The following is a 16,475-nucleotide window of genomic DNA, read 5'->3' as shown; positions in this document are numbered from 1 at the left end:
CCCGCAGCAACTTTGTGGGTGATTTAACCTTTATGCATCGGCTCGGATTTCTTCAGGAGGCAGTGGGAGAGAGAAGGGAGTAAAAATTCAAACTGCCAGAGTCAAGTGCTGCCCCCACCTTGGCCGAACCAGGAGAAGGTAGCAAAACCCGCGGTCAAGAAGATCATAGAGAGGACCACGCCTCCGTATTCCTAGGCGGGCATCGGAAGCGGCCTCGTGGTTCTGGGCGCCTTTTGCTCTGCGGTTCTGGTTCCTGGTTGGTCCGGCGAGATGGTGATTACAGTTTTCTCTTAACTACTTGCCAGGGCTAGTCTCTAGGGAGCGCTAGCCATCCCCTGAGCTGCGGGTGAGCGGTCGTACTTCTCCCCAGCCAAGCTGAAGAATTTCCAATCTCTGTTGTCCCGAGGGGCACAAGTGGGACAGGGAGGGCTCTTTGCAGCGTGGGTGTCCTGTTCTCCCCCCAACAAGTGTACACGGTGCTTGGTAATGAGCTTCAGTGACAATTTGTCTCTATCGTTAGATTTGGATTTGTAGCTGGCTTTTTTTTTTTTTTTTTTTAACTTTATAGTGTAGCACAAACGACTCAGATTTTGCTTGCTAATTCTCATTATTTCATACACTATGGATGCTGGGGGTGTCTCGTCCGACGGTGAGGTGCTTATTGCTTTACTCCCTGAACGAAGAATATAACCAGTTTATGGAACTTGTGTTTTACTCATCTGTGTAAGTAACTTGATTCCTCTAAAGATGATAAAGGTTTTACCGGAAAAATAACTTTGACTCTGCTCATGTGCTTTGACTCTACAGGAGTGTCCCAAAATCCATCCCTTCCTGCTGAAGCAGTTCTAGGAAGGGATGGTAGGTTATGAATATTCATGGAAGAAAGCCTTAGCAAATGGCCTATGGTGATCCCACAGCCTCTGGCTCATGTGCTTTTCTTCCTGTAATGTAGTTTTTATAAACTAAAAAGTCTTTAAATTCTAAGAATGTGGCCTTATTTCCCATAATAGAAGTTCTGATACTAATATTTATGTCGCTTTTTGTATATCAGCAGCAAAGTGCACTTTCTCAATAATTATCTGTTTTTGTGGGTCTCAGGAATATTGTCTTACAATAGTTCACTACTCAGGAGTATCACCTTGGCAGTGAGTCTGCATTACTAATAACATAGGTTCTTGACTGCTCTGGTTATTTTGCTGTTTTAATAGTGGGTTCTTCTCCCACAGGAGTTATGTGATTCTAAGGTTCTTCCTGATTCCTGGGATGTAAGCCAAGTGAATCCTATCCTGAGCCGTTGCAGTCTAAGATGTCTACCAAGTTGAGAGAAGATCCAGTCTTGACTCCTGTGGTGCACACTCCAGAGGAACCAGAGGGTCTGAGAATAGTGAAGGTAGAGGAAGAGGAGAACCATACTTAGGAGCAGAAGCCTGGACGTCTAGGGAATGTGCACACTTATGAGGAGCTTCTCTGTCAGCGCTTCAGACAATTCTGCTATCAAGAGGCCCCTGGACCTCGAGAGGCACTGAGATGGCTCCAGGAACTCTGCCAAAAGTGGCTGCAGCCTGAGAGGCACAGCAAGGAGCAGATCCTGGAGCGGCTGGTGTTGGAGCAGCTCCTGAGCATCCTGCCAGAGGTGGTTCAGGCCAGGGTATGGGAGTATCATCCAAGGAGTAGAGAGGAAGTGGTGACTGTGCTGGAAAATCTGGAGACAGAACTTGAAGGCAAAGAACAACAGGTGGGAAAAGAGTAATCCATTGTTCATTTGTGAGCTCACCAGGGGTCTACCAGCAAAGACAGGGGCCATGAGTAAGCAAGAGGAGAGGGACTTATGACCATTATTTTCTGGGCTGAAGCATTATCTTTCTGTTTACCCTTTAAAACTCTGCTGACTAAGACACTGGTTTCTTTATTCTACTTTCTATACTTGTATGAAATTGTATTTTTAATCAAACTCTGAGGTTTAGTTAGCTATTGCCATCTTTCTGGTCCTTTCGTAAAACCAGATCTATTGGTATGTCCTTAGGTCCAAGCCAGTGCACATTGCAAACAAGAAGCGCTCTGGAAGGAAGTGAGACCTGCAAGCCTTACAAATCAGTCACTGATCGTCCAGCTAAAGTGTGATCCTTGGGAGCACTTTCCTCTGCAAGAGAATGGTAATCTTTACACCATGAATCTTTGTGATCTTTTAGAAGCACTGAGCATAGCATCTGCTAAAAGTAGTATTTGTGGTGGGGGAAAAAAAAAAAAGTGTTATCTAGAAATAGCAGAATAAATTTAACACCAAAAGGTTATTTACAAAGTGAGCATATCTAGAGTTGATTTCACTTTGAATTGGGCTATGTGGTATTTTTTAACTGGGCTGTTATAGTGGTTTACAATTCTGTGAATCCAAATCATTATGGAACTGTTTAAGAAATACTGATGCCCAGATCTACCATAGATTTACCACAATGGGCCCTAGTATTATATATTTTAATTAGCTATTATAGAACAATAATGGTAGTTTATATTTTAAAAAGTCAAGTACTGTAGAAAGATATAAAATGAAAATAAAAGTTCCATTCCTAAGAATTAACAACTGTGGGCCTTTCATATACAATCCAGCCAATCCAGAGCCCAGTCCCCTAATTATCTCCTTTATCAAGCTTTCACACACCAATCTTATCAGTAGAGTTATTTTATTCTTTTTAATGTTTAGTTTTCTGTTGCATACATGTATTGTAATTAATTGTCTCCTACTGATGTACATTTAGACTTTTTCCAGTATTTTTGTTATTTTAAACAATGATCAGTGGATGTCTTTATGTAAAAATCTTTTGGCCATTGTGTGAAAATATTGAAGGAAAAATATTTCTATAAATGCAGTAAGAAATTAACAGTCATTAGATTAAAATAGGCTATTTATTACATAGGCAACAAGGTTATAGTGATTACACAAGGTGATGGAGAAGGAATTGTGATTTGGGCTTTCTACTTTTATGCCTTTTATACTGTTGAAATTTTTACCTTGAGTATCTATTCTTTTTGTAATAAAAATAAAGAGCACAGTCTTTAGATTCAGATTAACTCCAGGCCAGGCTAGTCATGTGATCACGGACCAGTTATTTAATTTCTGTGTTTCAGTTTCTGTTTCTATTACCTAGCTTATTGTGTTGCTGTGAGCATCACCACAAACTGACTGATCACTTGGTGTTTTAGCTATCTATTTCCATGGAACAAACCACTCCAGAACTTAGTGGCTAAAAGGAACAACCATTATGTTATCTCTTACAATTCTGTGGATTGATTGGGATTAAGAGGGTGGTTCTGCTGCTGTATGTGATATCAAATGAAGCTGTAGGTATTGAGGACTTGCCTGGACTGTGATGCTCGAGATACTTCACTCACATCTCATAGCTGATCAGGAGATGGCTAGAAACCTGGGTTTAGCAAGATTATGAGATGGATGGGCCTCAGGCTATCTCATTCTCTCAGTCTCCATGTATCTCTTTAGTGGAGTAACTAGACTTCTTAACATGGTAACTCAGGGATCTCAAAAGCATCTTTTAGAATCTTAGTCCTTGAACTGATATATCATCACTTTCACCATATTCTGTTGGATAAAGCAAGTCACAGGCCAGCCTAGATCTTATGTGGGAAGGGGTTGGACTACACAAGGGATGAATACAAGAGGGTATGTTCATTAGGGACCCTTTGAAGACTCTTGGGAAATTTACATTTCATTCCTGCCATTCTGAGTTTTTAGATCTGGACTGAGGCCCAAAAGCCTTTTATTTATTTATTTTTATTCTCTAAGACTCATAAGTACAGTAACTGTCAAACCCTTAGGATGATAGTTCTTGATTATTTAGCATAATCCTTGATGTTAATAAGCATTTAGTAATGTTATCAATTATTATTACTAACCTTACTTTCAAACCCTTATGTGGGATATGCAACTCTTAAATAATCGACTTGCTCTTTCAGCTGATAAGGCCAGGAATACAACTGGTGAATTTGCCCCAAAGCAGATTTCTGCAGAAAGGAATTCACTGGATTCTTTCCAGGATCCAAAGTGTGGAGAAACTTTTCAATATAGGGGTAAATCAGAACACCAAAAGGTCAACCCCACAAGAGTAAAACGACACAAGTGTAAGGAATGTGGCAAGGCCTTTTCTCAGAGCTCAGGGCTTGTTCAACACTGGAGAATTCACACTGGAGAGAAACCTTATAAATGCAATCAATGTGGAAAAGCCATCAGTTATAAATCAGCCCTTCTTTCACATGAGGAAATTCATAATAAAATAAAATGCTATCAGTGTAATGAATGTGGGAAAGCCTTTAGTCAAAACACAAGCCTGGTTCTTCATCAGAGGATCCATACTGGAAAGAGACCTTATGGGTGTAAAGAGTGCGGAAAATGCTTTAGTCAAAGTTCACATCTTATTGGACATCTGAGGATCCACACTGGAGAGAAACCCTTCAAATGTAATGAGTGTGAGAGGGCCTTCACTCAGAGGTCAGGACTCATGGAACATCAGAGAAGTCACAATGGAGAAAAACCCTACATGTGTAAGGAATGTGGGAAAACTTTCCGAGGGAGCACCAGTCTTACTCAACACCTGAGGATCCACACTGGGGAGAAGCCCTACCAGTGTGAGGAGCATGGCCGAGCCTTCATTCAGAGGTCAAACCTTGTTTGTCATCAGAGGATCCAAAGAGGGCAGAAGTCTGTGTCTATATCCTAAGTGTAAGAAAGCCTTCAATCAGGCCTTACTGAACACTTTAGAAAGCTATGCTGAATACAGACCTAATCATTTTGTAATAAATTGAAGAAATTGGGGATGTGGTGTCTTCATTATCATTGTTATTCTAGGTAGTCAAACTAGAAGACATTTTGGTATTATCCATCAGATTGAAAGAAGCTGGTAGCTTGTCACTGGAGCAGACCACATTTTGGGGTGAGTCTTTTATGGATGCTGCTATTTCTTTCTCCCATTCTTTTGATCCTTCTCCTTTGTGGTCCTTCAGCACTTTTGTTCCTTGAAGTCACTGTCATCACATACCCTGAATATCCTGATGACACAGTGGCTCTCATATTTTGAACGGAGGACCACTGAGACTGTTAAGTGTGTATACAGTGCAAAGGAGAACTTTAGCAGGATGAGTGAGGAGACTGACATTGTTTTTAAAGTTACCTAAATTAGGGGTAAGCTAGGTACTTATTTAACTAGGTAAGTTAAGTTTAAAAGCAACTACTCAATGACATAGCTTGCTGTTTTGTTTGCCTCCTCTTCACCCTATTGGTGAGAGAGGAAGTCCCACCCTAAGATTCTGGGGATGGCCAAACACATGACACCTGACTCTGGACAGACGGGATTGACAAGAGTTTATTAGTCATGTGTACTCACAGCCTAGGGGAGGAGGGCCACTTGGGAGCAGAATAAACAAACAGGAGCTTTGCAATACAGGCTTCATAGTAATAAGATGAGGTGATGCCTGGTTTCCTTGGGAGGATGTGGTTGGCTTGTTTAAATAATTTCATTGTGGGGGTGGGCAAGGTGGTGAAACCCAGTAGGTTGAGAACCAAGTAGAGTGTAGCTAGTCCAGCTGATGAGGAACTAGCCAAGTGGGGTCACTTCCTGCTGGGTGGGAGGCATATACAGCAAGAGTGGAGGAATTGATGGTTAGGCTTTTGGTCCCTCTGATGCTCAAAGAGGGCTAGGTGGCTCAGTGGGAAAGAATCCACCTGACAATACAGGAAATGCAGGTTTGATCTTTGTGTTGAAAGATCTCCTGGAGGAGGAAATGGCAACCCACTCCAGTATACTTGCCTGGAAAATCCCATGGACAGAGGAGCCTGGTGGGCTACAGTCCGTAGGTCACAAAGATTTGGACACGACTGAGTACACATGCATGAGGCTCAAAGATGTCAAGGCAGCATATGAAGTTTTAGGCCTTGCTGCTCCCTTTGTCAACTTAGAAAAAAGGCATAGTGTTTAGGAAAGAGTTAAAATGTATATCTGTGCCCTCAAATTCCACTCTTTATTGGTATGTCCTCTTTTTTCTCCCTTTCTTTCTGAATCCCAGTGATACCCACTCCTCCAGTTACCTCTAGCAAAAAATCTCAGAAATACCTTTGACCATCCAGCATGACAGTTGGACTTGATTCCATGTTGGTAGTAGGATTGAAGAGACATCAGGTAGCAGAGTATCTTTACTGCTTTTCCTACATCTTTCTGATTTATGCTAAAAACCAGTAGTTATCTCAAGCTCAGCTCCATCACTGTCCTTCACACATAATCATCTGGATGTTTATGTCCTCACTATGCTTTGGTTTAACTTTGCAACCTTTGGAACAGGCAGTCTAAAAAACATTCGTATTGTCTTCTTTGAATGAAATATACTTTCCACTGTTGTGAGGACTTGAGAAACTGGAAAGTTTATAAGGTAGAAAGTGTATAAATGTGAGATATTTACTATATTCATATTTTTATGAGGATGGTATAAGTAAATAGCCACCCAAGAAAAACTCTGGAGGTGCTAGTTGTTCATTCTTACTACCATCATACCACTTCTATTTTATTCTGCCTTGTTTCGCGGCTCAAGTAGGAAATACCTGAGAGCTATGAAATTTTTCATAAGCTGAAATGGCATAAAGCAGAGGGAGTTACCTTAGGACACATCTTGCTAACAAATGGACAGAATCAAGGTAAGGCACAGACACAGTTCAAAGCTATAGTGGCTTAATGCTGAGATGCTGAGTATAGTTCCCAGAGAAGGAGCCAGTGACATCACTCTTGCTGCTTGAGGTGCATGATGCCTTTCTACAAGGATGGGCAGCAACGCAAATGCTCAACATTGTTTTCACTTTTCACTTTTTTTTGGTAAAATCCTCTTCAGCTTTATTTAGCAAAAGCAGATACTAATGTAGGTCTTTATTTGTAAAGGCAAAGTGGCATAATGCAGATTTTCAAAAGGCAGGGGATACTTGTATTTCTTGATTTAGTTTAAATACAAATACTAAAAACGTACTTTAAATATCAATAATTTGACCTTTGTGGCCTTCCTAACCTTAGAGTTAGGGACATTTTTACAAAAGATGTGTTATATTTATACTGTGTTTAAAGAATGGTTATTGCCTACAAATGTGTCATGCATTTTAAGCATATATACAAGAAAAAATAATTATAATACAAAACAAAAAGGACAGATAAAGACAAATCAAAAACAATTCTGCCTGGGAGAATTAGGAAAGTATATAAAGGTGGACATTTGTTGGACATTAAGGATTAGTAGGATTTTGGTATTTTAGTCAATATTCTCAGAAAAAAAAAAATATATATATATATATATTGACTCAGACAAAATATATATATATATGTATATATATTTTTTAAGAATTGACTCAGACAATTGTTCAGTTCAGTTCAGTTGCTCAGGTGTGTCTGACTCTTTGTGACCCCATGAACCGCAGCATGCCATGCCTCCCTGTCCATCACCAACTCCCAGAGTCTATCCAAACCCATGTCCATTGAGTCGGTGATGCCAGCCAACCATCTCATCCTCTGTCATCCCCTTCTCTTCCTGCCCTCAATCTTTCCCAGCATCAGGGTCTTTTCAAATGAGTCAGCTCTTCCCATTAGATGGCCAAAATATTGGAGTTTCAGCTTCAACATCAGTCTTTCCGATGGACACCCAGGACTGATCTCCTTTAGGATGGACTGGTTGGATCTTCTTGCAGTCCAAGGGACTCTCAAGGGATTCTCCAATACCACAGTTCAAAAGCATCAGTTCTTCGGCACTCAGCTTGCTTTATAGTCCAACTCTTAACATTCATACATGACTACTGGAAAAACCATAGCCTTGACTAGACAGACCTTTGTTGGCAAAGTAATGTCTCTGCTTTGGCTCAGACCGTTAAGCGTCTGTCTACAATGTGGGAGACCCAGGTTTGATCCCTGGGTTGGGAAGATCCCCTGGAGAAGGAAATGGCAATCCACTCCAGTACTATTGCCTGGAAAATCCCATGGACAGAGGAGCCTGGTCGTCTACAGTCCACAGGGTTGCAAAGAGTCAGACACAACTGAGCAACCATTTTTCTAGGTTGGTTATAACTTTCCTTCCAAGGAGTAAGTGTCTTTTAGTTTCATGGCTGCAATCACCATCTGCAGTGATTCTGGAGCCCCCAAAAATAAAGTCAACCATTGCTTCCCCATCTATTTCCCATGAAGTGATGGGACCGGATGCCATGATCTTAGTTTTCTGAATGTTGAGCTTTAAGCCAACTATTTCACTCTCCTCTTTCACTTTCATCAAGAGGCTTTTTAGTTCCTCTTCACTTTCTGCCATAAGGGTGGTGTCATCTGCATATATGAGGTCATTAAAATTTCTCCCAGCAATCTTGATTCCAGCTTGTGCTTCTTCCAGCCCAGCATTTCTCATAATGTACTCTGCATAGAAGTTAAATAAGCAGGGTGATAATATACAGCCTTGACTAACTCCTTTTCCTATTTGGAATCAGTCTGTTGTTCTATATCCAGATCTAACTGTTGCTTCCTGACTTGCATACAGGTTTCTCAAGAGGCAGGTCAGGTGGTCTGGTATTCCCATCTCTTTCAGAATTTTCCACAGTTTATTGTGATCCACACAGTCAAAGGCTTTGACACAGTCAATAAAGCAGAAATAGATGTTTTTCTGGAACTCTCTTGCTTTTTCAATGATTCAGCGGATGTTGGCAATTTGATCTCTGGTTCCTCTGCCTTTTCTAAAACCAGCTGGAACATCGGGAAGTTCACGGTTCACATATTGCTGAAGCCTGGCTTGGAGAATTTTGAGCATTACTTTACTAGTGTGTGAGATGAGTGCAATTGTGCAGTAGTGTGAGCATTCTTTGGCATTGGCTTTTTTGGGATTGGGATGAAAACTGACCTTTTCCAGTCCTGTGGCCACTGCTGAGTTTTCCAAATTTGCTGACATATTGAGTGTAGCACTTTCACAGCATCATCTTTTAGGATTTCAAATAGCTCAGCTAGAATTCCATCACCTCCACTAGCTTTGTTCATAGTGATGCTTCCTACGGCCCACTTGACTTCACATTCCAGAATGTCTGGCTCTAGGTGAGTGTGAGTGATCATACCATCGTGATTATCTGGGTCATGAAGATCTTTTTTGTACAGTTCTGTGTATTCTTGCCACCTCTTCTTCACATCTTCTGCTTCTGTTAGGTCCATACTATTTCTGTCCTTCATTGAGCCCATCTTTGCATGAAATGTTCCCTTGGTATCTCTAATTTTCTTGAAGAGATCTCTAGTCTTTCCCATTCTATTGTTTTCCTCTATTTCTTTGCATTGATCACTGAGGAAGGCTTTCTTATCTCTCCTTGCTATTCTTTGGAACTCTGTATTCAAATGAGTATATCTTTCCTTCTCTCCTTTGCTTTTCGCTTCTCTTCACAGCTTTTTGTAAGGCCTCCTCAGACAGCCATTTTGCTTTTTTGCATTTCTTTTTCAGACAACTGGGGAACTACTAATTTCAAAATATATAAGGTAGGCTGGCAGGGAATGCAAGCAGGATTCCTATGTTACAGTTTTAAGGCAAAATTCCCTCTTGAGGATATCTCAGTTTTGTCTCAAGGACTTCAGCTGACTGGATGAGGCCCACCCATTATGGAGGGTAATATCCTTTGCTTAAAGTCAACAGCTTGATGATGGGAAGTCCCAGAGCAGACCTTTGATAGCCTTCATGCAGACTGTGCCCTGCTGGTGATCTCGTCTATCTGGATGGCCTCTGGCCAACTGCTGTTTGCCAGCCTCCTCACAATAAACTGAGGAAAATTCTGAAAGAGATGGGAATACCAGACCACCTGAACTGACTTAAGAAACCTATATGCAGGTCAGGAAGCAACAGTTAGAATGGACATGGAACAACAGACTGGTTCCAAATTGGGAAAGGAGTACATCAAGGCTGTATATTGTCTCCCTGCTTATTTAACTTACATGCAGAGTACATTATGAGAAATGCTGGGCTGGAAGAAGCACAAGCTGGAATCAAGATTGCCGGGAGAAATATCAATAACCTCAGATATGCAGATGACACCACCCTTATGGCAGAAAGAGGAACTAAAAAGCCTCTTGATGAAAGTGAAAGAGGAGAGTGAAATAGTTGGCTTAAAGCTCAGCATTCAGAAAACTAAGATCATGGCATCCGGTCCCATCACGTCATGGGAAATAGATGGGGAAACAATGTCAGACTTAATTTTGGGGGGCTCCAGAATCACTGAAGATGGTGATAGCAGCCATGAAATTAAAAGACGCTTACTCCTTTGAAGAAAAGTTATGACCAATCTAGATAGCATATTCAAAAGCAGAGACATTACTTTGCCAACAAAGGTCCGTCTAGTCAAGGCTATGGTTTTTCCAGTGGTCGTGTATGGATGTGAGAGTTGGACTGTGAAGAAGGCTGAGGGTCGAAGAATTGATGCTTTTGAACTGTCGTGTTGGAGAAGACTCTTGAGAGTCCTTTGGACTGCAAGGAAATCCAACCAGTCCATCCTAAAGATCAGTCCTGGGTGTTCATTGGAAGGACTGATGCTGAAGCGGAAACTCCAGTACTCTGGCCACCTCATGCGAAGAGTTGACTCATTGGAAAAGACTCTGATGCTGAGAGGGATTGGGGGCAGGGGGAGAATAGGAGGACAGAGGATGAGATGGTTGGATGGCATCACCAATTCGATGGACATGAGTTTAAGTAAACTCCGGGAGTTGGTGATGGACAGGGAGGCCTGGAGTGCTGGGATTCATGGGGTCGCAAAGAGTCGGACACGACTGAGCGACTGAACTGAACTAGTTCAATTCAGAAACCTCTTTTCCATTTCTTGTTCTAGGATGGTTTCCCCAACTCCTGAACTTCCCACTGCCTTCTGAAATTTCCATTGCTTTCTGGCCCAAGCTCTTTCCCACATCTGTACTTATTTCTTCTCTACCATCTCTATTTTCTTAGTGTTTCTTCTTGGTTTCAGCATATTGACGAGGTCCTAAAGGATAGCCATCATGTTCCTTCCTTAGAGGGAAGGCACAGTTCCCTCTTTGAGGGAAGCCCTGTTCTGGGCGCAGGACAGAGGAGATGAAAACACCCAGGAAAAGGCAGAAGGGAGACAAACTGGTAGCGATGCCGACTGCCAATGGCCTACCTCCATTAAGGAAGAGGGCAATCATTTTTTTCTATGTCGTCACCAAGCACTCTTCCCATACACTTTCAGTTAAGAAACGTATCCTGCCGGTTTCACAAGAGCGAGTGTCCAAAACTTTATTTTTTTTTTTTTTAACTCTCAGAGATTCAGTAACTGCTAAGTTGCTTCAGTCGTGTCCAACTCTGTGTGACCCCATAGATGGCAGCCCACCAGGCTCCGCCGTCCCTGGGATTCTCCAGGCAAGAATACTGGAGTGGGTTGCCATTTCCTCCTCCAATGCATGAAAGTGAAAAGTGAAAGTGAAGTCTCTCAGTTGTGTCCGACTCCTAGCGACCCCATGGACTGCAGCCCACCAGCCTCCTCCATCCATGGGATTTTCCAGGCAAGAGTACTGGAGTGGGGTGCCATTGCCTTCTCCTCCAGTAACTGGGTTTAGTGGTATCCGTCAACGCCTTTAGTCCTGAACCGCTAGAAACGAACATGTAGTGTCCTTGCACTGCAAGGTAACCGGGAGACGCCGGGCACGTGCGCGGAGGCAGGTCACGGGGGCACGCTCAGGGACGTGACCTCCTGGAGACGCCGGAAGCCAGGCGCATCTGAGCGTCCAGTTCCGGGAGCCGAGTTCCAGCACTGCTGTCTGGTGAGTGTCCTGTGGCGTCCTTCCGCCTTGTTCTCGGGTTCAGCACCGTGAGACCCCAGACTTACTGGGCTGCCTGGAACAGCCAGCACCGGCCCTGGTTCCAGCCCGGGGACACCCGGTGCCCGGAGAGGCTGGCAGCAGGCATCTGTCTGAGAGACTTTGGAGAGGCTGGCCCCAAGCCCCTCATACAGGACCCTGTCCTGGGTTTGGGGGTCCCCTTTTTGGCAACCGTGCTTCCCACGCTCTGACGAAACCAGGGCCACCACTACTGTATGAACGAAGTAGAATTTTGCTATTTTGCAAGATTAGCACGAAAACATTAGTAATTTTCTGGCTGTGATTCGTAACTTTTCCTTTCCCACAGGTTGGATCGTATGTACTCAAATGTGGAGAAACTGTGCCAAGTGATTAGAAATTTTTGTTTTAGGCTGGGGCCACATCCATGTACTTAACGCCGAATTTTCGAGAAATGTTCCATTAAGTGCAAGTCTTCATTCTACTCTACCCCCGGCAATTATATATTTTTACTTATCTCCTTCACATATTATACACTTTTCATATTGGTTGTGTTTATTTTACTGTTTCAACTAGAATGGACTCTCTGCTAATGCATTTCAAATACCTTGAACAGTTTCTGTGCAAGGTACGCTTCTAAAAAATATTTGTGGATTTAGTGAATTAATAAAACTAGTTATCTTGGTTACAGGTCGTCTTCTTTCTTGTGTGGGTTCTTTGAAGTATTTGCCATGTATCACTTTATCACTTAATTCTTATTCCCCAGGGTGCCCTCAGAAGCCTTCAGTTGAAACTCCAGGCATGATGGCTGTGGACACAAGAAAGTCTACTGGTCAGCTGTTCCAAGCCCCATGGGGTCAGCAGGGCCCTATGATGGTGACAGTGAAGCTGGAGGAAGACCACCCCAGGAATCAGGGTCTCAGCCTTCCAGAGAACCAGCCTCCTGCCTGGGAGATCTTCAGGCAGCCATAAAGTTTAGGCACTTATGCTACCAGGATTTCCCCTGGACCCCGGCTGGCCCTGAGCCGGCTCCAGGAGCTCTGCCATCAGTGGCTCAGACCAGAGACACACACCAAGGAGATCCTGGACCTGCTGGTGCTGGAGCAGTTTCTGTCCATCCTGCCCCAGGAGTTCCAGGTCCCAGTTCGGGAGCATCATCCAGAGAGTGGGGAAGAGGCAGTGACCATACTGGAGAATCTGGAAAGAAAGAGAAATGTACATATAGGAAGGGACAAGTGTGATGTGGTTGTGGGGAACTGGGAGCAAAACTTTCTCAAGTGTGGAAGCTCTGAGAACAGTGGGAAAACCTAGCATTCAGCAGGGAACTGAGCTTCTTCCTAAGCCAGTCCTGTAAGGAGGGGAAGGGTGGGAAACAGGAGATTCGGGGATGGAGTAAAGATGCTGAAGGCATTCTGTAAGTATCATGCTGTGTACTCTACTGGTCATTTCAACATTCACAGCAACAAAGAACTAGGTGGTATCACACATGGAACTAAGTTCAGAGAGGTTGTGTAACTTAGCAGAGGAGACATAGCCAATAAATGAAGTGATAGAGACAGGATTTGATCAGACTTTCTGATCAAAAGGTAAGCATCACTTACCTTTCTGGCTACCCTTTAGCACCCTAATGCCCTGGTTTCTCTTCTAGTCTCTCCAGGGATGTTTCTTAGAAACTCCTCTCTGAGGTTTAGTTCCTGTTAAATTCAGGCCTAATGAGTGCCACTTGTCTCTAGGTTTCAGCTTGTTCTCTGGAACAGAAGATACTTTTGCAGACAATGACCCTTCAAACACTAGATGAAGAATCTTCATATACCCGAGCTCAGCCCCCAGCAGTCCAGTTCAAGGGCGAAAGACCTGAGCCCCAACCATCAGAGGAAACAGGTGAGGCAAGAATTTCTCTAGGAAATTTGGAGTGAAATGAAGTCCCCCATTGTTTTTTTTTGTGAAGTATGACATGTTAATTCCTTGTAATGAGAGTTGTTAAAGGATATGGCAAAGCTGACATTTTAGGTAATAATGATTAAAAGGTGATAAGTCATCTCAGAACAGCTTCTGTAGTATGTTAATTTTAAATATCCGTAGTTGAATTTTCTGCAGATCGTCTGTAGCAAGTGTTACTTTCAAGTATTTTGATGCTTACATCCTTAAGTAGACTCTGATAGGACATTAACATTGTAAAACTATATTGACTTTTTTGAAAGTTACCTCTTATTATTACCAGAGAAGTATATATGCATTGTAGAAAGTTAGAAAATACAGTTGCAAAATAAGAAAACAAGCATAATATTCTATCATCCAGAGATTACAGTGACTTTTTATTATATATTTGAATATCTTTTATGTGCATGTATGTGTATACACACATTCCTTTCACTGAAAAGAGATCATTTCTATGTGCTATTTTGTAATCTATTTTGTTCAGTTAATAATTTCCCTTTTCCCTGGCAATACATTTTAATGTTATCTAAACTCAATGCAAATTCAGATTGTCCATTTTTTCCAAAATGTCTTTAAAGCTGATTTGTGCAAACCAGGATAGAATCCATGGCTGTGTGAGACATCTGGTTGTTGTGCCTTTTAATTCTCTTTTACTTTAGAACAGTTTCTCTTTCCCATTTTCCCTTTCATGGCCCAGACATTTTCATGACCCTGGGCCAGTTTCTTACTCTGTGAAGCTTTCTGGTTGCTTCCTCATGGAATCATTTATTTTGCTGCCCATGTATGCTGTATTTCCATAAAATGGAAAAAAGATTGAAAGACATGGCAATATGATCCCTCCATTGAACAGCTAATTTTTCCCCTTTATAACTGTGTGGTGTCACTTTGGCAGTATGTGATTGGCTCGTTTCCCAGCAACAAAATACAAAATGTTTGAGAATTCTTCTATGGGTCAATCATTTTATTAAGTGTTGCAGAATGATTTTGTGACTCTTTCATTCCTTCTATGTTATTAACTGTTAGTCTTCTTTATAGTGAAGAAATCATCAAATCGTCTGTTTGATCACTTCATATTAGACAGACAAGATTGATGCTTAGTTTTCCTCCTGTATTTACCAATTTTCAAATTCAAAGAATAGTTTAATAGGCACCTCAAATGACAACATGGGATTTTAGGACTTTCTTTGTGTTAATATAATATCATTATGGGTTTAGTAATTTTCATTGAGTCAGTGTGTTTCAATCTACCACAGTTATTACTTATTTTAAAGCTCAGATTGATACATCTTTGCCTAGTTTGGATGTCTTCCACCCTGTTCCTAACTCTTTTTGCCATGACCCTATGAATTTTGAATCCTTGCTTTCTGAACAAAATTAATTATTCCATGCTTACCGTGTACTTTACTTTCCCTAGACCCAGATTTGGTATCAACCCTTTCTGAAGGAGCTTCAGTTTTTCATAATGGAGAACGCTATTGAAGTACAAAATCTGGATGCTGGGAGTGTTCTTTTTCCCTCGGGTAACGATACTTCTAGCACATTTTATGGGTGGAGCTAGATGTACTTTTTTTTTTTTTTTTTTCTAAAAATTATGAGTTCATATTGGTGTATTCAGTTTTGTTTTACCACTACAATGTTCCATTATTTTTCTATATCATGTTTTGTCCCTGCATTTACTTTAGTTAATTCCATCCTTATGTTCTCCCTTGTTTTTAAAATTTATTTATTTTAGATTGTAGTAGTTTGTATCGGAAGTGTTCCCAGGAAGCATAAGCAGGGGGAATGAGACAGAAGAGAGAAAAGTGTTCCTAAATGAGCAGATTCTCTTGGTTAATTAGTTGTCCTTTTTTAAATTTTGAGCTGGCTGTATCGATCTGTATATCTATTACTAATATAAATATTTGATGCTACAAATATTTCATTGAACACTGGTTTTGATGAATCCCAAATGTTTTGAAATGTAGCGTTTTAGTTATTTTCTAGAAAATCTGAAACGTATTTTTCCTTTGAACCAAGAATTGAAAGTTATAAAATTTTCAGATGGGAGGGCTTATTTTCTGATTTTGTTACTAATTCTAGATTTATCGTTATCAGAGAATGTTTGTGTTGTTTACACCTTTTGGAGTTTATTATGGTTTTCCTATGACCCCAAAATTAGTTTTCATTAAAGGTCACTGCACATCTGAGAAGATGTTCTATTTTCCAGATACAGAACTTCATATACATGTTTATCCATAGATTTAATAATCTTGTAAATCTTCTGAATGTTTATTTTTTGGTCCATTTGGTGGTTTTTTTCTAGACAGAAAGAATGATTAAAGTCTGTTATTTGTTTTGTCTCTTTATCTCATCTATAATTTCTGCTCTAGAAAATTTGTTCCTTTGTTATTTTCTATATAATTATTCAGGTCTGATCCATGATCACTATAAATTGTAATGTTTATTTATCGTTATATTTTTCTTTGTCTCATTTCATGCTCTTGGCTTGAATCTCACCTTTTTTCTGAAATTGAGATCATGATGCCTTTCTTATTTGCATTTGCTCAATTTTCTCTTGCTCATCCTTTATTCATAACTTTACTCAATCATTTTATTTTAGATGTGTCTCTTGTATATTTAGTGTAGTTGAATTTTTCTCTGCTTGATTAATGACCACAAAGTTAGCAATTAAACCACATGCATTTATTATATCATAGTTTCTATGGGTCAAGA

At 41.1% G+C, this 16,475-nt stretch overlaps 2 protein-coding genes across 9 annotated transcripts in view; both read left to right on the top strand.

The window, feature by feature from the left end:
• Nucleotides 1-16,475, top strand: part of ZKSCAN8 (zinc finger with KRAB and SCAN domains 8) — a 54,153-nt gene that overhangs the window by 35,354 nt on the left and 2,324 nt on the right. For 2 of the 8 annotated variants that reach the window (XM_086369757.1, XM_086369767.1), the window contains 3 exons: nucleotides 1,227-1,735; nucleotides 2,024-2,153; nucleotides 3,967-4,822. The gene's annotated coding sequence lies outside the window, so the exon portion shown is untranslated. Of the gene's footprint in view, nucleotides 1-1,226; nucleotides 1,747-2,023; nucleotides 2,154-3,966; nucleotides 4,823-12,591; nucleotides 13,041-13,558; nucleotides 13,707-15,177; nucleotides 15,284-16,475 lie in introns of those variants that run through there. The other 6 variants (XM_086369760.1, XM_086369765.1, XM_086369756.1 and 3 more) reach the window with 5 other exon arrangements.
• LOC147347347 (zinc finger and SCAN domain-containing protein 23-like) lies at nucleotides 1,307-4,822 on the top strand. The gene is given in 3 exon segments (XM_086369799.1): nucleotides 1,307-1,735; nucleotides 2,024-2,153; nucleotides 3,967-4,822. Coding segments are annotated over 3 exon segments (1,320 nt in total). The 3' UTR covers nucleotides 4,728-4,822.

The sequence above is a fragment of the Bos grunniens genome, chromosome 23 (genome assembly GCF_055505025.1).
Source record: "Bos grunniens cultivar Pamir isolate PY7600 chromosome 23, Bosgru_T2T1.0, whole genome shotgun sequence".
In the NCBI taxonomy this organism is placed as follows: domain Eukaryota; kingdom Metazoa; phylum Chordata; class Mammalia; order Artiodactyla; family Bovidae; genus Bos; species Bos grunniens.
This window is presented reverse-complemented; position numbering and strand designations above follow the sequence as displayed.